The 21260-nt window shown below is 43.3% G+C and overlaps 1 protein-coding gene across 2 annotated transcripts; it reads left to right on the top strand.

Annotated features, from left to right (window-relative positions):
• The first annotated feature begins 11848 nt into the window (after positions 1–11848).
• On the top strand, positions 11849–16783 carry LOC111845195 (complement C1q tumor necrosis factor-related protein 1-like). Of its 2 annotated transcripts, XM_023814409.2 has the most exons (3): positions 11849–12198; positions 13766–13951; positions 15143–16783. In XM_023814409.2, the coding sequence occupies exons 2-3, from the start codon at positions 13774–13776 to the stop codon at positions 15688–15690; spliced, it is 726 nt and encodes a 241-aa protein (XP_023670177.2). In that variant the 5' UTR covers positions 11849–12198; positions 13766–13773; the 3' UTR covers positions 15691–16783. The 2 variants fall into 2 exon arrangements, with proteins under 2 accessions (XP_023670177.2, XP_023670178.2); XM_023814410.2 differs by lacking the exon at positions 11849–12198 and having other exon boundaries at positions 12211–13951.
• The last annotated feature ends 4477 nt before the right edge of the window (positions 16784–21260 follow it).

Here is a 21260-nt window from a genome sequence, read left to right as displayed (position 1 = left end):
CGTTCCATATATATGTACCCACAAAGCTTTTTGAAAAATGTGAAGTACTAATTAACCATGCAGTATATGTGAATTATCAAGAAATAAAAAATATTTTTTAGAACACATTTTTTTGTGTATTTTGTATTGTTTTGAAGTGATAACACAACATACCAACATACTGCATCTTTAACATTGTGATCGTAAACACATATGATAACTAATGTACAGAGTGGCTTATTCAGGACCAACCCCAACACACACACACACACACACACACACACACACATTCTCCCCATCCTCACTGATTCTGATTTAACCCTGTGTAGCATCCATATTTTGTGTTATTCCCACTATAGCATGTGGGCTAAGCATCTGTGCCTCTAACCAGAAGGTTGCTGGTTCCAGCCCAGCCTCGGTACATTTGTGGGTCCTTGAGCAAGGCAAATTACCCCCCAGCTCCCTGGGTGCTGCTATGGGTGGCAAAGTCCTTCATGGCCAGCGTACTCTTACCTAGGATTTAGAGCAAGTTGGGGGAGACAAAGGGGAATTTCCCCACGGGGGTCAATAACGTATCAGTTATTATTTCTTATAAAGACTCCTGTTTTACTGCAGACCATATTTAACGATACAAGATTCAAGATGGTTTATTGTCATTCCTGGAACGTCAGGGTAGCATGTTAGGGAACGAAATTTGGTCCCGAGGTCCCTCGAACAGCATTGTAGTTTAAAAGAACCATTCAATTCTACAGGGAAAAAAGGTTACAAGGGATTAAAAATGTAGCTGTCTAGTAATAAAATACAATGGCATTGAATAAAAATATTCACATTTATTGCACAGTGTGATCTGTTATTGCACGTGAGAAAAGACTCAGAGTGTTTGGTAAAGTTTGCAAGTCTTATAGCTTCTAGAAAGAAGCTTTTTCTCAGCCTGGTTGATCTGGCCCTGATTCTATGCAGCCTCCTTCCTGAGTGGAGGGGGTAAAGAGTCCATATGCAGGTGTGTGCATATGTGTAAGGAACGCCCTGTAAAGTCCGTCCAACAAAATAAGAAAGTGATAAACAGTGACCTCCGGAGGGCTGTCAAAGTGTGATGGTGATTTCCCGCAGTGCTGAGTGTGAAAGCAGTGACCCAGCTGTTCTGACGGGGAGCTTATGACCTTGGCGATGCCTGAAGAAAGTACCATCATCTCCTCTAACTTCCACCTGTAATTCTCCCATAGTGTCAAGTATTTCAATCCCTTTTCCCTTGTGTATGGGTTCTAACCCTAACCATAAGATGCTAGGGACTGGAGTATTCCATATACAGTACATTGCATGTATAAATGCAAAGTGCATTACTCATGATTGTATTGTACTGCTTCCATATGATTATCATTTCTGTTAACTGAAAATTGTAAATTTGATACGAAACGTATGTATACAATATATTCATATTTTGTTTTATCATCGTTTGCTGAAGTTCGTATGTGTTTGTTGTTTCTAATCTACATCAATTCAGCCATTAATCTAAAAACATACTTTTGGACTAATGCATTTTAAACAATTATGTCAGCTCAGTAATATTCAGGTTATAATTGTTCTCATTCTATACTGCAGGGACAGTGTGTGGCTCTGGATTAAAGGATGCTATTGTGCAAATGTTTTATTATTATTATATGTTTTGTAAGATATTACTTTCATATTATTAAATTATCATGCAAGATCCACATTACAATATCTGAGAAACTATCATTTTTAAATAATTGAAATTACAGCGGGGGTATGGATCTGGGTCCAAAATGCGGCTACTTACACACGGAGGAACTTGTGTAACTTGAACTATTCCTGAATTATAACTCAAAAGAACTAGAAATGCAGGAGACCATGAGGGATGTAAAAAAAAAAAGGCAGGGTCTTACAAAGACTCCAACTACACACAAGGAAAAGCTGTGGGAACTCAGCAGGAGGTTAGGAGCACATGGTACTCACCACACAGCAACCCACCTCAGGGATGAGAACCCGAGCACAGCCATGCGGCAGGTAATACCTCAGCACCACACTACTTCAAATGGAATGGAACAGTGTGAGGATTTTTCCAGTGGCTGGAGTGCCAATCCTGCCACCAACCCTCAAATTTTCCCAGGAAGTTGGAGGACAGGAGCAGAGCTTGATACAGGTTAACGTCATACCCAGGAAGAAGCAATTCCAGGTTAAGGGCCTTGCTCAAGGTCCCAGCAGAGTAGAGTCACTCCTGGAATTCATAGGATTCAAACCAGCACACATCCCATTGCCAGCACTGATCCAATAGCCTCAGAGCCACCACTCCTGAATACAGGACATAGATACAAACTGGGTACAAACAACATATACAAAGACACCACAGACCAGGATAGACTGGAGTACATAAGCACAAGAAACTTGATTAACTTGGAATTTATAAGAACAGGGTTTGGGATGCATGGTTAATCAGCAGAACGCTCAGCCCACTCAACTTTGTGGTGGCCCAGGGAACGGGGACTATGAGGACTGTGAGAGGATAAACCTAGGGCAACACAGGGAGTAAAACAGGATGACCAGCGACACCTGCTGGCCAGACAGGGAACATAGGGAAACGACAGACAGAACTGGACATGGCAGTTACTGATTTTGACAAGCAATTACAAGCAGGAACCTTTTTCCTCCATTTACATGACAGATTTTTGCAAGTCTGCCATTGATTTTCATTGCACATACATTGAAAATTATGATTTTGATGAAGCATAAAAATACATTTTTGCAGTCCTTATATGGTTTGTTTTTAAAATATTCACATTCCCTTAATAAGTGGCCAAGAGCCAGCTTATCACTTAGTTAAGTGCTGCTAGGCTGAGCATCCAGTGAATGATCACAGCACAAGATCGTTATTGGCACAAGAACCATAGAGAAACATCATTACAACTTAACATCGGAAAAGCTACTGAAATAAATACTAAACCAATTGAATTGGCTGTATTTACCAAATTGTGTGTGTGTTTATTATTGTAATAGCAATCTGAAGTAGCCTAATCCCTAGAAAGACACTTGAATACAGTTGACCTTGAATGATCCTGAAGCAAACGGATGGGGAGAGCGAATAATTGAGGAAATTCATTATTAACCTCTAGATGGCAGCAAAGAAAGCAAAACAGATTAAATTAAAGACTTAGTATTTTTATGAGGCGCTGTCAATGTCAACAATGTCTTAGAGCTGGCATAATTTGGTCAACACTGATTAATTCTTCATGTTTTGGCTGTAATATTTGTTAGCAGTTAATTATATGTTCCACGATGCACTCCAGTTCATGTCTGTAATATTTATATTGAGCTTGTCCCTTGTTTTGTACTGGGAATGTAATTTATTCGATTTCTTTGATGTTTGGCTACACTGTTACATCTTGAGTGACATTATAACAGTTATCATTTATAGGATGGGACAAATAGGAAAATCGTCATATTAGACAGGCTCAATAAGAGTCCACAAACTATTTCCCTTTTAATTAGCTAGCAAGGCCAGCGAAAAGGTCAGTAAAAATGGACGCCTGCTAGCTGACTAGCTCTCCCCTTGCTCTTGTTGCTCTCTCTGTCGGCCTGCTTGCTTTGGCTCTCCTTCCTGCATCTCGTTCACATCTTCCCTTTCGCCGCCTCCTTTGGTATGTGCGCCATCAGCCACCTGCTTCACTGCAGGCTTCGCCAGTGACGTAGGACTAATACCCACGGGACACGAGAATGATCTGCTCGATCTCACCCACAGTGACGAGAGGAAGAGGAATCCAGCTTTCCAGCCCACCAGATGCATAAGATTAAACCACAATTCTGAGTTTGATGGAGGTTTTTTAAAGTATATAGGTAGATAAAGGTTCCCGTAGGACCTTGGTAATTTTAGCGAGATCTATGGTGTAAAATGCCTCTCAGCTATGCTGTAGATCTTTCGAGAGGGAGCGTCTTGCCTTTGAGTTATGCAGGCAGGTGCTGAAGTGACTGCGTCAGCTTGAGTTACTTGGTAATAACTGCACTTGAGAGAGTATTTTGAGGAGAACCGTATATTGCATGAAAGTGCACTAAATCTATAAAAATGAAACAAATGATAAATTCTCACGTCCTTTCAGAGATAGACTGGTGTACTACTGCAAATAAATCCACTGTCTTAAATACTATGATTTTGAACTCCATGTCTCACTAAGGTGTATAAAGACTCTACTGTGAATGATTGATCGCTAAATGTTATTACAAGTGGTCTTTTTTTTTTACAGTGCGAAAGCTGTTTCTCTTTCCCCATTACCAGATGTTGAGCCAGTTTAGAAATGCAAACCAAATCTGTGCCAAATGGCAGGCAGTTCAAAGTGAATGAAAAAAGTTACTCAAAAGAGTACATTCGTGTTCCGACCACCGAAATGAGCTCACTCCCACTCTCTCGCCCGTCATGAACAGAATTGGCTCTGCCAAAGAACAGCATGATCTCACATCTAGTCATCTGTACGTCAGTTAATGACGAATGTAAGATACGGATTCTAACACAGATTGAGCCAGAGATGTAAGTCTGCATGTGATTCGGCAAAATTAGTTGTCCTCTGAGTATAATATCCACTGCACAGCGTCTATCAAGTCTGTCGGAAGTTGCACTCTCACCCTGAGCGTAAGGACGCAGGAGCTACCAGATTACGCTGCGTATAGAGTTGTTCATAGTAACTCATTTTACAGTTTATAGCATCGGGGCATGTTGCCCTCTGAGAAACATCCCACAGTTTTACATCTTTCATTGATCTATCCAGCAATGGCACTTCATGATACGTTATCATTTAAGAAATTTATATATGAATTATTTATGAAACCTTGCTTGCAAAACACCAGCCAACATTGGCAGTGGTGAGCAGTACTCCATTACTGTCCATTAGTGTTTTGGAAATTTTGTACTTCAACTATTAACAATATTACCAACTTTCACTTTCCACTCAACTACAATTGTAAAGAAATTTCTTTCTTTCATCCATTCATCCATCCATCCATCCATCCATCCGCCGCTTATCTGGGGTCGGGTTGTGGGAGTAGCAGTCTAAGCAGAGATGCCCAGACCTCCCTCTCACCAGCTCCTCCTGGGGAATACCAACGGGTTCCCAGGCCGACCAAGAGATACAATCTCTCCAGTGTGTCCTGGGTCTGCCCTGGGGTCTCCTCCTAATTGGACATTCCATTCCATTCATTTTATTTTATTTTTATATAGCGCCTTTCACAACAGAGTCACCCCAAGGCGCTTTACATGGGTGTGTCGTGATACATTGCATGTACATTAAGGGACCTGCCTGAAATGCAGTTAAAAGTACTGAAATTCAAACTGGCTCGTTAATCGTTACTTTTATCTTGCATGAAAATAATTCCCCAAAAAACCTGTTAATGATTTAGTGTCATCCAACCTTACAACAACACAAATGAATTGGTGATATTAGGTACAGTGATAGATAAAATTTGACAGTTGTATTGTCTCACACTGTCACAGAGGCAACACTAAAGTAATATAACTACCCAAACAGCACACATGCAGTGGCACGTCGTTGCCACGATGCTGGCAAATCCATTGGCATCTCTATGTCGCAGATTATGCTATATAATTCCCAATGCGTTTATACAGCATATATTTGTAAACTGTAGGGTAGATTTCTTCTGTTTACCCTGTATGTAGGCATAGTGTTTAAAACCAAATACCACAAACAATTTAACTGATTAAAAGTTGTAGGTTTCTTACTTTAAATATTGACCACATGACAGAAACAGTAACAACAGTTATGCTGAACTGAAAGCAAAGTTATCGAAAAAATTGCGCTTGCCAAAACACACATTATCTTATGTAATAATTTAAATATTTTAATAGGCGTAAATGGAATGTGATCATTTAATGAAAAGTAACTTACTCTAGTAACTAATTACTTTGGTAAATTTACTTAATTGATTTTGAATAAAGTAGCTTGTAACTGTAACTAGTTTTCAGTAATTTGCATAACACTGCTGCTGGAAAAGCAAACCCAACTCTTGCTCCATTTATACAAGCACCTGATGGTTTGTACCCCATACTCCTAAAGCACCCCTGACCCAGTCCCACCCCCCCCCCCCCCACCCCCCAAGTCCACAAAACACATGTAGACTGCTCGGGCAAACTCCCATGACTCCTCCAGTGACGGTGAAGAGGTGATCCAGCGTTCCGCGACAAGGGTGGAATCCACATTGCTCCTCCTTGATCCGAGGTTCTACCAACAGACGGACCCTCCTCTCCAGTACCCCGGCATAGACCATCCCAGGAGGATGAGGAGTGTGATCCCCCTGAAGTTGTGACACATCCTCCGGTCCCTTTTCTTAAAGATTGGTACCACCACTCCAGTCTGCCAATCCAAAGGCACTGTACCCAACTTCCATGCAGCGGGGAAGAGGCACTTCAGCCAAGACAGCACAACAACATCAAGAGCTTTCAAGAACTCAGGGAGAATCTCATGTACCCTGGAGCTCTACCACCAAAGAGTTTTTTTTGACTACTTCAGTGACCTCGGCCCCCATGATGGGTAAGTCCTGCTCTGAGTCTTCCAGCTCTACTTCCTCCAGGAAAGCGTATCAGTGGGACTCAGGAGGTCCTTAAAATACTCCTTCCACCGCCTGACTATATCCCCATTTGAGGTCAACAGTTCTCCCCCCCCCTGCTGTAAACAGCATGGGTTAAGCCCTGCTTCCCCTTCCTGAATCAGCTGACTGTTTGCCAGACTCTTTCAGAGGCATATCGTTGCAGCAACGTGGGAGATATTCTGTTATCATCTGATACCATAACCCTAACCCTTGTTATAGACCCCCAACACACCCCTTATGACAAACACTTCCTACTCGACATTGCCCCTCCAATTTGATATTGTCCCTCCCACTCGACATTTGGCTCTCAGCTGCAGCCATACAGTATATACTTGGAATCTTTCTGAGGCTGATCGAAAGTCCTTCTTCATGGCCTCGCCAAACTCCCCCCACACCCAAGTTTTGCTTCAGCAACTGCCAAAGCCACATTCCACTTGGCCTGCTGGTACCTGTCAGCTGCCTCTGGAGTCCCAGGGGAGCACTGGAGGGGAATCAGGCACTCAGGAAAAAGCAGGGATAAGTAACAGTCGGTAACTAGACAAGAGTCAACAGTTCCTTACAAGAGGGAAACTGCTAAAGTGGTTAATATAGTGAGAGCAGTTGGTCAATCTGAAACCGACCGCTGTTACATTTAAGGTGAGAGAGACTGGATGCTGGGCCGTAGCAGTGGTGAGAGGTTGGGATCCATACTCACAGTGAATGCAGTAACTTTCAAAGTGTTTAATGGATCTTTTTCAAACTTTCCAGTTACATGACGATCTATTTCACTTTGAGGCAAATCAAAACAAAACTTGGTTAAGCCCAACATGAAGTTGGGCTTTTAATAAAGGTTTATTTGGGGTGGTGGGGAGCATTTGTAGGGTGGCTAGTGATTGTAATGGTTTCGGGTATGAGAGGGATAACGATTCTGCGTCAAATTCCTAGTACGTAATATCTACTTTTACTCAAGACCCCATCCCAGACCAATCCAATTATGTTGCACTGGCTCATGGAGTCATCCCAAGCTTCTCCCCTTTACAGCACCCCTGCATCCATCCATCCATCTTCTAAGGTCTTATGCTCCTTAGGGTCATGGGGGGTCTAGGGCCTATAATGATTATTATATGCTGTCTATGTCCTTTCAGACGAACAACAAAGGCAACAAATAAAACAGCACTAATTATTATACTAATGAAAAAAATAAAATTAAAAAAGTATAAGACACAAAAGCAACGCTGTGGCCCTCCATGAGTTAACTGTCCTGCAGCTGCTGATGGGTACAATATCATCTCATCTAGTACTGGGTCACAGGAAGAGTCTCATTGATGCTGTTTAAATAGATGTAGCTCTGAGCTGAGTAATGAAAGAAAATACATAATTGCTTTGAGAATGGGAGGGCAGGCCTGCGAGGTTTATGCTCTGTGCTCTGTGCAGGAGACGGCATGATCACTTTTGGCTGTATCAAGAGGAATTTGATACAGACGCCCCAGCATATGAAATAATAAATCATCGGTTTTATTTCAAATCTGGGAAAATGTGTGGGAGCCCGAGGAGACGTAATGCAGGGACAAAAAGGGCAGCTGAGAAATCATGTTAAAATGAAGCAAGTCTACAGCGTCTGTAAACCGGGGAAAGAAATATGTCCACCTGCGTGCTAGCCAGAGGCACACAGTGCAATTACATAACACGGTGCAGAGATTCAAAAGGTAATGCGCTCCAGATGGCAAAGTGATCCCCGTGTACACAAGCCCTTCTATTAGTGTCCCATCAAGACAAATTAGCCCACAGCTGCGTAACAGGGCGCCCCATCAAACGGCAGACCCCCGCGTCTCTCTTCAGCTGTCTCACCTGCAGCGTTTGGCACTCCGCGATTCGGCTCCGCTTACGGTGGACAGCTCGGTGTAAAACCGACAGAGCTCACGGGGCACCGGGAGAGACCCCTCGTCCGCTGGGGGAAAGTGCAGATGGCACAGGAAATTGCTCTCCGATCTCTGCGGGGGACGCAAAATGAAACACTACCGCCGCTCAGCTGGAGCAAATGGGGCGGAGTACAGATCGGCGTAGGAGTGGGAAAGGGAGAGGAAGATTGATAACGGATGAAAGAAGAAACGGATGCAGAGGAAGGGAGGGAGGAGGTGAGAAGGAGGAGTGGAGTTTGAGAAAATGGACAGAGTAAAATGTGCAGGAAGGGGAGAGATAAGAGCACGAGAAGACGTGATGGGAGGGTGACGCGAGAACTGGGAACTTGACCCAGTTCTTGCTTAGTTGGCAAAGCAGAGCTGCTGGAATAAGATAGCAGAAAGTACTTGAGCCAAACATATGGATTCTCTCACACATCCTGACAACTTGACAGGAATGACATAATTACCAACAAAATTCAACTGGGAAGCCTCTGAATATACTGTGACTCTCGCTGAGGCAAAGAGGGGAAAGAGAAACTGTCCATCATGTATCTTGAATACTAAATTAAACTAAATAATGATCATCACACCATTGTGTGTATTATGTGTTTTGGTGTTCGAGTGTGCAATGATCCTGTTGTAGGTAACTTTTTGTGTGTATTTGTCCGGCTATGTCTAGGGTACCTAACAGCCTAAGCGTAAATGTAACTTGTGCAAGTCGCTGTATTTGATAATAATAATAACTTTTGGTTAAATCTAGAATAAAAAACAATGACAAGCACAAAAGGAAACACCAAAATCACTCAAGGCCTCAGAGTTTCCCCAGACGTTCGGACCCGTCTACGTTTGTTAAAGAAATTTTGGGGATGGAAACAGGATGAAAGCCAAGAGCACATAGACACACAGTACAAATGGGCAATTAGCAAAAGCAATTGTAAAAAATTGAAAAACCAGGGGGCAAATGCCATAGGGTGGAAAAAATGTCTCCCAAAAGAGATCTATGAGGAAAAGCAGTCTCAGGAAAAGCTGCCTTCCTAACATTTTCCAGGCCTGTAAACCTTATATAATATATGAGAAATGTGAGTATGACGCGTGAACAAAACCAGCAGTGGTATGGTGGAGCTCTGGGTGGTCCTCCTGCCAGCAGGGGGCAGCAGGGCATCCTGGCCCAAGCTGATTCTAAAGCTTTGCAGGTCTCAGGTGGGAGGACAGGAGAAGGAGTTCAGGCAGAAGGATATAATATATCTGATCCATTTAAAGACATAATCACAGCAAAGACTGCTGACATTCTTACGTTTGATGCTGCCAAGAGCATTTAAAGATCGACATAGCACGATCTTTTCATTTCAGGTCACATGCTGCAGCCAGTAAGGTACATTCACAACATATACAGTATTTCTAGAGCAGGGAAATTTCCAAAGTAACCAAAAAATAATGGTTAATGGATGTTACATCCCAAGACAAAGGGCTATGTAATATAGTTTTGAAATAGTATAGAAGAACAATAAAATAGTCCTACAAGGCAAACCACAATCTTCCTGAGAAGTTTGCGTGTGTCTCTATATATAGACAATGAGGACATTTAGGGACACTGTTGCCTTTATGATCAAGAATTGTTTCCTCTCCTAGGGTTATATATACATGGTCTGTCTACAGCAGTGTGTGGTCCCCCTACCCTGGAAACTCCCAATCTGATAGCAATGCAACAAGGCTGTGAAGCTGGGTCCAGAGATGGGGAGAACGCCTCCTTGTGGATTTGTGCCTGACTCTTTGCTCTTTTTGTGGGTGGGGGCGATGGTGGAGTCCAGGGTAACCCCCCCTCATATCATTCATATCTCAAAGACTTTGAGATATGCTTTACTCCCTTTGGTGCAGCCGATCCCCCCCCCCCCCCCCATTCTGCCGATCAGCTGAGAGACCAAGATGTTGGGTTAGTGAGAATGGCGGAGGGAAATGGAGGGAGAAGGAAGACAACGAGGGGAAGAATGACAAAAACAAGAAGTGCAGCGTGGTTATACTGCCGACAGTGTTAATATAAGCCAGGAAAATGCAGAACATGCAATTTGGGTAGAAGCCAAATAGCAGCACACAGCTGGGATAAACAGCGTCCTGGTCTTTGGGTTACGGCAACATGGCCTTTCCAAATTTGTCCTGAGGGTCCTGCAGGGGCAGGCGCCGTTCATGAGAAAACCAAGAGGAGTCAGCCGGACGGAAGCCCGGAAGGCCACTCAGCACCGGCAGCCTGACAGGCGAACATAACAGCACCACCAGCTGATTCATTAACTCTCTGCTGGGATTTGTTCATCCTTTGAACCTGGTCATAATGCGTTTTCAAGCGATTTTCAATTGCCCATTAAATCAGTTAGGGAGGCATTTATAAAAAGTTAAGCTAACCAAATACACTAACATTGCATGAAAGTAATATATTTCATCGTTTGAGAACCTGACTCCAATCCCCTGATGCATACACTGATGCCATAATCAGAAAATATATACTTTCAGTGGGAATGCTAATTGTTTATCGCTAATATACAGTTTATAATACCCTTCCAGGACTGGGAGTTTCAGTTCCCGTCTGTGTTTGGAATTTGCATGTTCTGTCTCTCTGCAGGCTCAGCATGACTCTCTATCTTATAAACACTTACGGAAGATGGATGTATGTTTTGTAAAGATACACTTCCCAGAGTAGCCAATAGGAGGACACAGGGTAAAAGAAGATGAATGTTTTAGGTCGTATACATGCATGTTCTGTCACTGTTAATTGTTTTGAATGTGAAGATTTGTTTATAAATGTTTTATATCACGGGCAGGGATGAGAGTGGGACTAGCTAAACATTCTGCGAAAAAGCATGCAAATACTCCACATAAGGCAGAGCCACAAATGGGTTACAGAAAACAGCTGAACGAATTAATGCCCATTTGCGTGTGGCATTCCTTGTGTTCGTTGACCGAAGCAGCACATCAGTGTATCATTAATTAGTTTTGACTGCGAAAGGCAAAGAGATTATGAGTTAAATGCTTTCCGCAGATGGGAGGGCATCTTGGTGTGTGACTATACTATAATGACACCTGCATACTTCTTTCTGAAAAATAAAGCAAACTTTATGGTTGTTTGAGCCTGGAACCCTTAGAGGTTGTTTTTCCTGCTACAATGACCATAGGAGATTGATGTTCCATCCATCCATCTTCTGTAAACGCTTGACCTATTCAAGGTTGGGGGGTCCACAGCCTATCCCAGAGGCTACAGGTGCAAGGCAGGGAACAACCCCGGATGGAGCACCAACCTACCACAGGGCACATTAACATCACACACACCTACCGGCAATTTGGTAACTCCAATTGACCTTGTTTTTGGACTGTGGGGGGAAACCGGAGTAAACGGAGGAAACCCCACAACGACACGGGGAGATCATGCAAACTCCACACTCATGGAGCCATAGCAGAGACTGAAAACCTGGTCCCAGCGCTAACCACTATGCCACCATGCCATGAGTTACACTTTCTTCCACCCCAAAAGTCACTCTGTGAGGTTATAGCTACTGTATCTCTGTGTTTCCGTGCATTAAGGGGAGCTGTATGAAGAATGACCCTAACTAAATAATAACGATGAGACAGAGCAAAGATTAGCTTATTCAACTTCTCCCTCCCTCCCAAGTTCATCCTCTCTCTCCTTTTCTCTCTCGTTGGTCTCTCAGCTGATCGGCAGCCGCACGGACGGTGAGCTTTGGAGCCGGAGGTGAGTGAACTACTTAATAAAGTTTGCCACTTCGGTATCCCCGTAGCCGTTAATGCAGTTAATTTCACTTTCTGATTACCAGCGATATCGCCTTTAACATTAAAAACGTTATAAATTTTGAAATACTGACCTTTTTTTGGAAATTAAAATTATTTATTGTACACAAGTTGAGTGACTATTATAATAACAGAACAAAGATGGCGTTTGACGTTGTAATGAAATGCAAACGCTGCTTATTCTTCAAGTGTCGCGCTGCTGCTGCAACGATACCAAGTTGTTTTGTACGCATGACGCGATTTTGCCATTCACCACATGGGGAAAGAGTTATTTAGATACCTTAATAAAAAAAATCATTTATACATTTCACTGTGATTTACGCTTTAAACAACATATTTAAGTTACATATTAGACAAACTAGATGAAGTATAGGCCTATATTCTGACAAATAAACGCGTTTTTTTCTGTTTTAACTGTAGAGAACATTGCATCAGGTGTCCTGTGCACGAATAAGCATATTGGGAAGTTTTTAAAAATATAAATGAAAAAATAATGAAAAAGAACAGTGACGTCATAGTTATTAACGTCACCTTGCCTTGAAAACGCCGCTGTGTCATACATGTCGTGTTTTGCCATTAATAGCGGTTAACTGAAATAAAAACCGTGTTTAGATAAAGAATTAGCTTCTGGCGTAAAATTTGACGCCAATCGAGGTACGTGGCTTGTAAAGCTGTAAATTTTATTGACTGTAATTTTTATTGCTTCATTACTGGTAATGAACCCACAATAGAGATGTAGAGATGGAAATGTGAGGAGAACGAAGGCTTCTCGGTGTTCAATGTTAAACTTCGTATGTGCAGTGCCTGGAGTTGGAGCCGCGATATCCACCCCCACAGCGAATATGACGGCTGTTGTTGTTAAAATCTCACAAAACACAAAGAGTAGAAAAATGTGTGGTCTTTTAGTAAAGTGATGTCCAAGATCTTGCTTGTGAAAATTCCTTGTGAATTTCCTGTTAGCATTTTTTTTGGACCAATAAACCCCTACGGAGTTTATCACTGCAGTGCATCAGGCACACATTCATTATTCTGCTATCAAAGCCTAATGTTCAACATGTGTTTTGAGAACAGTGGAGCCAAAAGTCTGACCTATAAATGTCAGCATTATATCTCAGTCTGCACTTATCAGTTTCTCTACAGGGGACACATTACACAATAAGTGTACTCAGAACCGGACCAGCTACACTTCTACAAGCCTTAAATGTTTCCTTCCCAGCTAAGTGTGCAAGTATAGTTTGCTCCCTTTCATTAGTCACCTGACCCTGTAATAGATAGAATAGGTGCATGTAAGATGGAGGTGCAGTTTAGTTCCATTTGCTACCTTTCCCTGCTTCCCAACCACATACCATGTCGACCATCCCACCAATCGCTCCATTGCCAAATACAGTTAAACAATAATAAAACCTCACATGACATAGTTAAGTAGGTCTGTGATGCCGCATTTAAATCCCGTAGGCTGTGTTGAGATAGTGAAACCCAGAGTGATAACCTGCCTTTGTCTGAATGTCCAGGAGCCAAAATGTCTGGCCTGTTACTCGCTGTTGTCCTGCTGCTCCCTCTTGGGGGTGCCGCCCCGCCCAGACTTTGTCGCCGGTGCTGTGATCATGTGGGACAGTCAGAGGGCCCCACGGTGCGCAGCGGGACCCCCCACCAGATGCCTGAGATTCGAACCTACATCAATATGACCATCCTGAAAGGTAACACTCTCACACGACTTTATTTAACATGGTTTTTGCTTAGTGCGTTTCTAAAATCCCCAAAACAGTATGGGAGGGTAATTATCACTATAACTTCCTAATAAAACTTAAGAGATCAGATCTGCCCATGAAATACTCCAAAAGACAGTTCACCCATTACACGGTGTCAAACGCTTTGACACAGCAGAGTTTGAATATGCAGTCTTCAAGCCAGTCTTGGCCAGAAGCATCTTAAATTCAAGAAAACTGGCCTGTGGTTTTCTATGACTCATCGGTGAAAAATTGTTGGCCGCGGCTAATTAAGACTCCTCTGTGCTTTTTGAGTGTACTTGTTAAAAAAGGAAAACAGGCATTGGTTTGGGGCCTACTTTTGCGCTGCAGGGGGCCTCTGCTCTCTGCTGGGACACCTGGCACTGAAGTTGCTTATGTGGCAGAAGCTCAGCTGAGGTGTGTGACCTGATTTTCTGGGCTGTAGCTAGAGAATAAAAAGCAAACACATGGGCTTTGGCAGGCAAGCTTTTCTGGGCAGTGTGTGACTCATTCGATTGGGGATCTGCCCATCTCCGGAAGGTTGTGGGTTTGAATCCCATGACTGGATGACTAATTGTTTCACCATGGAGCCCTTGAGCGAGACCTTTAGCCCCAGTTATTGCAGGAATGCTGGATGCTGGCTGACCCTGCGCTCTCACCACAAGCTCTCCTCACTTGCATGCCTCACGGGGTAAAGGGATCTGCAAAATAAATTTAATGTAAGAAGTTTTCCAGTTAGTTTTATCATTTTTTTTAGCCTTGTGAGTAGTGCAGCGGTTCATTTAAAACGAGATGGGTGTCTAGGTAATGGATGGTTGTCACCTTGGCAGGAGGCTTCTCACTTACTGCAATGTACAGGCTGTCATTCTAATTGGACTATTTGATGTTAATTATTTAGAAAAGTTTAGAATCCCTGCTTTCATTTGTTCTGCCCTGTTGCTTTATGAAACAAAACAAAATTTATGAAACAAAACAAACTTTATGAAACAAAACAAACTTTATGAAACAAAACAAAGTTTGACCGGGTTGTGCTTTGCTAAGTCAGTGTCCCTGGTCATTTTCACTGCACAGCTGGCAATGACCTGAACAGCTGTAACCTGTGTGCATAAAATGTATAACACAGTGAGTGATTTAGCAATTCACAGCAGTGTTGTGTCATAGGGGACAAGGGAGACAGAGGGGACAGGGGGACGCCAGGGAAGGCAGGACAAGACGGACCTCCAGGTGCTCGCGGTCCCATTGGCTACAAAGGCAGCAAAGGTCAGGCAGGTGTCCCTGGAGAAGCCTGCAAGATCCGATATTCCGCCTTCTCTGTGGGCAGGCGGAAGGCCCTGCACAGCACCGACTACTACCAGGCTCTGGTCTTCGACACTGTCTTTGTTAACCTTGAGGAGCACTTCAACATGTTCGAGGGGAAGTTCTATTGCTCGGTGCCCGGCGCCTACTACTTCAACCTCAACGTCCATACCTGGAACTTCAAGGAGACCTACCTGCACCTGATGCACAACGAGCAGAACAAGGCGGTCGTCTACGCGCAGCCCAGCGACCGCAGCATCATGCAGAGCCAGGCAATCATGCTTCTGCTGGGGCGGGACGACACGGTGTGGGTGCGACTCTACAAGCGCGAGAGGGAGAACGCAGTGTACAGCGACGATGTGGACGTCTACATCACGTTCAGCGGGTTCCTCGTCAAGCCAACCGCCGAGTGAGTCCCCCAACGGACGCATGGGGGGCCGGACTCCCGACTGTCCTCCGGGGTTCAAAGCCTGGCGGCTCAGTGCTACAACCTGAACTTGTCAATGTTGCAGTGCAACATTTATTAGTATCTGTTGCGAGGAGGTAAGAATATGCATGCAGGACAGTTTTCTGAAAGGTGAAATTAAGGTGGTCAAGTGATTAAGAAATATACATGTTGTGTAAAGGTAGGAACTGCTTTTATGTCCTTGGGAAAGGTATGTTTTATTAATTATACAGCCACAAAGGATGAACGTAGGAATTAAAATGCAAATATCTTCTAATAAGGAGGGACTTCTAAGCAATGCTGGATTATATAGTTACAGTTACATGTGTAACTGACAGTTTTATTTAGTTGGGTCCCAAATGATATTTCGCAGGTGCTATTTAAAAGTCTTTTTCTGCAGTGAAATGCCGATTCAATGCCATTAATGTTCTTGATGGACTGATTCTTTCATTGCAAAGGGACCTCCGATTGGCTGGAGGTTCATTTGCATAATATGAATGTAACTGTTTAAAGCTGCGTTGCCGTAGCTACGGAGATGCCGGTGGATCACATTCTGTGAGGGACGGAGTGGCCGGAGCGGAAGGGACCACCACCAAGGGTTCGCTTATGAGACCCAGTTTGAAAGGAACTTCCTGTGAGCAAAATCAGCAAGTATCTCAGGAAACGGCATGGAGCAGAGAGGCAGCGGCAGGAACAAAGGAAGGTTTCCGTACACGTCCATCGCGGTGCTCAGCCACATGGTGCTAACCAGTCAGGAAAGAGCCAGTGGGTCAAATGACCCAGCCCTGAGACATGGTGCTGTGGTGGGGGGCGGTGACTGATCTCCCCAGTGGCCCCTCATTGGTCACGTATTGTTCTCCTATGAGAGAGGCCAAAGTTAAGCTGCCAGAGACACATGGTGGGTGTGTCTCAGCCTCAGCCAATCAAAGAAGCCGGGTGTTACTCTTACTTATCAATAGTTACTGTCCTGTTTCTTACTGTTACTGCCTCTACCTCCACATACAAAATGTCACTTATTCAAAAGCTGACCATCTATTCATTAAAATATTTAACTGACCCTACCTGTGTTTTTAATTCATGTCATAAAGACTGAAAGATGTATTTCTATATATTACTAACTGAGGTTCATTCTAACAAGCTCAAGTCTTCCATTCCACATAAATGCTGGAAACACTCCTGGGTAATAGTATCTGAGTCTCAGGTACACACTGGTATTCAGTTATCACAAAATAATGAAAGGTCTTCGTTACTGACGGCCGACATAGTAAAGTTATGAAAGAGTTTATTATTTTAGAGTTATTATTTTAATAGTTTCCCATAAAATGTACTATGTCTGACAGCATCTTTGGTGGGCCTTCCTGATCACGGTGGCTGAACGCCTGGAGAGATGAACGAGCCTTTCTCGGCGCATTAAAAAGCCTGGTTTGGGCCTGGGTCCGCCCCGAAGGCTGTGCAGAAGAGCGAGCAGGGCCTTCTGAGGTTCTCTCTCTGATGGTCCTGGCATCTGCAGCCTGAAGCACCCGGGTCAGACAGGAAGCCGCCTTTACCCTTGCAGACACGCTCTGCAGGGCAGTTTCTCAGTCCAGAGGGGCGTCCGTCTTTCCGTCTCCTGCAGACTCGGCCGTAATCTACACATCGGGTCCCGCAGTTACTGATAATAACTGTTGAGGTGACTGCACCCTCTTCGTTATGAGCACAGTCCTGTAAGTCAGTGGCTTGTCAGTTGAGGATAAATACACAGACTGACATAGCTACTGGGAAACTACGGGGTAACTCCTCAGTGTAAATATATTTTAAGGTTCCTTGTTTATAAACAACACGTGAAGAATTCATAGCTGTAACATTTTGGCCCAGTATCTACAATCAGACATTATTATGCTGTGGTGTTTTTGTTAGTGTTGTGTCAGAAGCATTGAATAAAAACCTGTTGCTGAGCAACATCAAAGAAGATCTACCAAAATAATAATGAAGGCACCCATTTTAAATGCTAGGAGATGCCAGAGCAGGGCTCTACTGCATTTCCAAAGCCTGAATTTAATCCTAATTTGATTTTAGTCTTCAAATATACAGATTTTGTTTTAACAGAGGATATGTTGGTTGCTCTAATTGTAACCAGACTTTGGATTTTGTTGGTACTGAAGAAGATAGAGAGAAAATAAAACATAGAAATTTGACACCGAATAGTTCATACTGAACCAAACACCAGCGCCCCTGTAATCTCAGATAACATTATAATTATGTAACATTATGAATGTGTTTCTTGTCTTCATTTTTCTAAGGGAAAAGAATACATTCATTTGAAATATACTTCATATGAGGTACTTTGTGAAGCAAAACTCAAATGATGCATGACTATTTTCATGTAAGTATATTTGCATATTTTTACTTAGCTTTTATCAAAGGCGATGTATGTTTGAGAAAGCAAGGTTAAGCACTAGCTAAAGCACTATCTTTAAAGTTCCAACGCTGACACCAGCAACAGGATTTGAAGCAGCAACAGACACTGCATCCTAATCCACAGAATTACACATCGGCCCACATGCTTCAATCAATAATTCCGGTCATTCGTTTTGAGGAAAGTGCGTGTGAAGCTCGGCCTTAAGGCAGCTTCCGTGCATCATGGAGTTGAAGCTCCTGACTGGCACACTGGGACAGGATCCCAGGAACCTGTGATGAAGCCAGTGGGTTTTCTGTTGTGGTCTCAGTGGGCCAGAGAGCTCCTTGGTCGTGTGAATAGGCTGCAGTTCTGAATGGGCATTCGGGGTTTTCTTTCCCCCACTCGTTGGCAGGGGCGGTGATGCTTTGTTGGCTTGGTGGCTGGACGTAGGGATTTTATGGGCCTTGCTTTGTGTTGCCAACATAAGCAGCAGTGTGAGTCAAAGCCTGTCAGGACTAGAGCAGATGGAGTCCACAGAGGATTTGTTGCCTACAGTAGGAACATGGCACAAGCAACAGGTGAGCAGTGCATGAAATTTTGGTTTATGGGATGCGGACAGCAGTGGGGACTCTGACCGAGGCTGGGTAGTATTTGATAGGCTGGCAGGGCTGTCAGAATAAGAGCTACTGTATTTAACAGGCAATACATTCAGACATGAACCAGCAGCAGACAGGCAAGACCAGGGGTGGGCAATCTTACCCGCAAAGGGCCGGTGTGGATGCGGGTTTTCGCTGCAACTCCCTAATTAGGTCACAACACCTACAGTAGGAAAATAAATCTGAAATACGAATAAATGCCAGAGATTTAAGTTGGTAAGCAGGAACGTACATTAAATACAGAGAGAGAGCAAAGATTTTACGTAGAGACATTCCCATCTTCATCAATACATTCCAATGAGTTGGCCACAAGACTGCAAAAGATCATCACGCGCATCTGTAAGTGTACAATTAAAGTTGATATAAGTAGGTTGTGTGACACTTCATTGCGAAGCCGGTGTGGAACTTTAGTCACTATGCTTAAATGGTACAGTGTAATTGTAGTGAAGGACGATGCGATCTAGTCCTGGTCCTGTTGGTCACTTACATATATAAGGAAAAGGCAGTTACACTAAAATGCACCAATAGGAATTAAGACTGAGTCACACGGCATCCTGAAGGTCTCTGCAAATTTATAGTGATTCAAGAACATTAACTGTTATCCAAACAGACCCCACGTACCCTACCAAGTAGGTCACAATACAAGCATAATACATAATACAATGGTAAGACTCTCCATGTGTGAAGTCCGACGTGACTCAGTCCAACACCCACCAGGCACGCCCTGTAATTATGCACCGCAGAGATATTCCGGATGGGATCTGTTCGGAAAGCTCATTTTATTCCGGCTTGTTTTTTCTCCCTTGTTCAAAATAAGCCTGAAGGGCTCTTGGCAGGGGAGTAGCACCAAATTTTGGGTCCCAGACACAGTAGTGTGCCTGCCCCCCCCCTGCAAACTTACTTACGTTACTGCACTGTATTTACTGTTTGACACTCCAGGCTTGGTTTTGAAAGAAACTTGTCAGCAGTTTCCTGCCCCCTTTTAACTTTACGTCTCACTCCCTGCTCTCCTTGAGCTTCTGAAATCATGATTTTAGTTTAGATTTCATTTTGGATTCAGAATTAGCAAAAACCACAATTGCATATGCACCAGAGGATCAAACCACTTTTGCCTTTGAGGCGGGGGGAGGGGGGGACAGGAAGCAGGCAGATAAGCAGAACTTACCATATAAATTATTATTTATTTTTATAATAGCAGAAAGTGTTTAAATTAAAGAATTTTTTTCTCTAGGCTTTTGGAAGGCCCCCTCTTCCAGGCATGGACGAGGCTAGTCAGGTCCACCGTTACCCATGGTCCGACACCCCTCGTTCTTGGATAGGAGATGCCTCCCTCCACCCTAGCTGGTCCATTCAGTCTCCCCACAGTATCGCACTCGAGCTCCATGATGGCAAGGCTTTCGTCACATGACACGTGGGATCCAAACGGCACAGTGGTATAAAGGTTATTTATACTCTGGTGCATGCTGGGAAGGGTTAGAGTTTTTTACATTTTATATTAAAGAGAACAGACATCCGCTAAGTTGTTTCCATGATCATGATCTGATTGTCTTTTTAATCTTTGTGTATTAACAGAAAATGCTGTCTACTTTACTGTGCCGATATATATATATATATATATATATATATATATATATATATATAATTGTTTATATTTAGATAGGTTGAATGTTCTACAAAGCTGAACTTAATCCATTTGTCCCCTGAAGGTGAGACATATGCATACAGTCAGGTTTTCTTTATTTCTTAGACCCTCATTAAATTTAGATTGTTTCCAGGTGAAAATGGATTATTAATAATTATTAATCTGAAGATGGTACACCTATTTCAGTAATACCATAAGGGTGGCGTGGTACCGTTATGGCTGGGAGCTCCGATCCCACCTCTGCTGTGACACACAGGTTCCTGCTTGGTCTATTGATGTGCCTTTAGACTAACTGGTCTCCCTACATTGCCCATCGTATATGATTGTGTGCGTGTGTGAACCCCAGGTGGACCCAGAACAGTATAAGTGGTTAAGAACGCATCGGTGTAATTCGGTGCAGACTCTTCTCTATGAATTCCAGAATTTTTCATGTGCGGCTGCATGTGTCCATTGATAAATCAGACTCCATGGCAAAGGGCTATAATACTTCCTGTCCCAGACTCTCATAACTCAATTACATCACATTTTATACACATCTTCCTGTAGTCAGGGTGTCAAGGGCCGCAATTAATTCATCCAGTAATAAGAAATTTGTTTACTTGGGTTCCGTAAAACTGATATATATTATGCTTTAGATTATTTTGTCTTTCATGTCACATGCCCTTAGATCATGTTTGTCAGTGGTGACATCTGAAGGAAGGATGATTGGATTTTTGGATCTCTGCTGCCCCCTAGTGCTTGAAGGTCCTTCCCTGTGCTGGTTTCCAGCTTCTTCCAGGGAAGGCCTCTTTGCAAACAGAAAGAGAGATACCTATGCTCCTGTAATTTAAATAGCATTAGATCATAAGCAGTCCATGCATAGT

Source organism: Paramormyrops kingsleyae, chromosome 5 (genome assembly GCF_048594095.1).
Source record: "Paramormyrops kingsleyae isolate MSU_618 chromosome 5, PKINGS_0.4, whole genome shotgun sequence".
NCBI lineage: Eukaryota > Metazoa > Chordata > Actinopteri > Osteoglossiformes > Mormyridae > Paramormyrops > Paramormyrops kingsleyae.
Note: the sequence above shows the minus strand (reverse complement) of the source record. Positions and strands in the feature narration are given on the sequence as shown.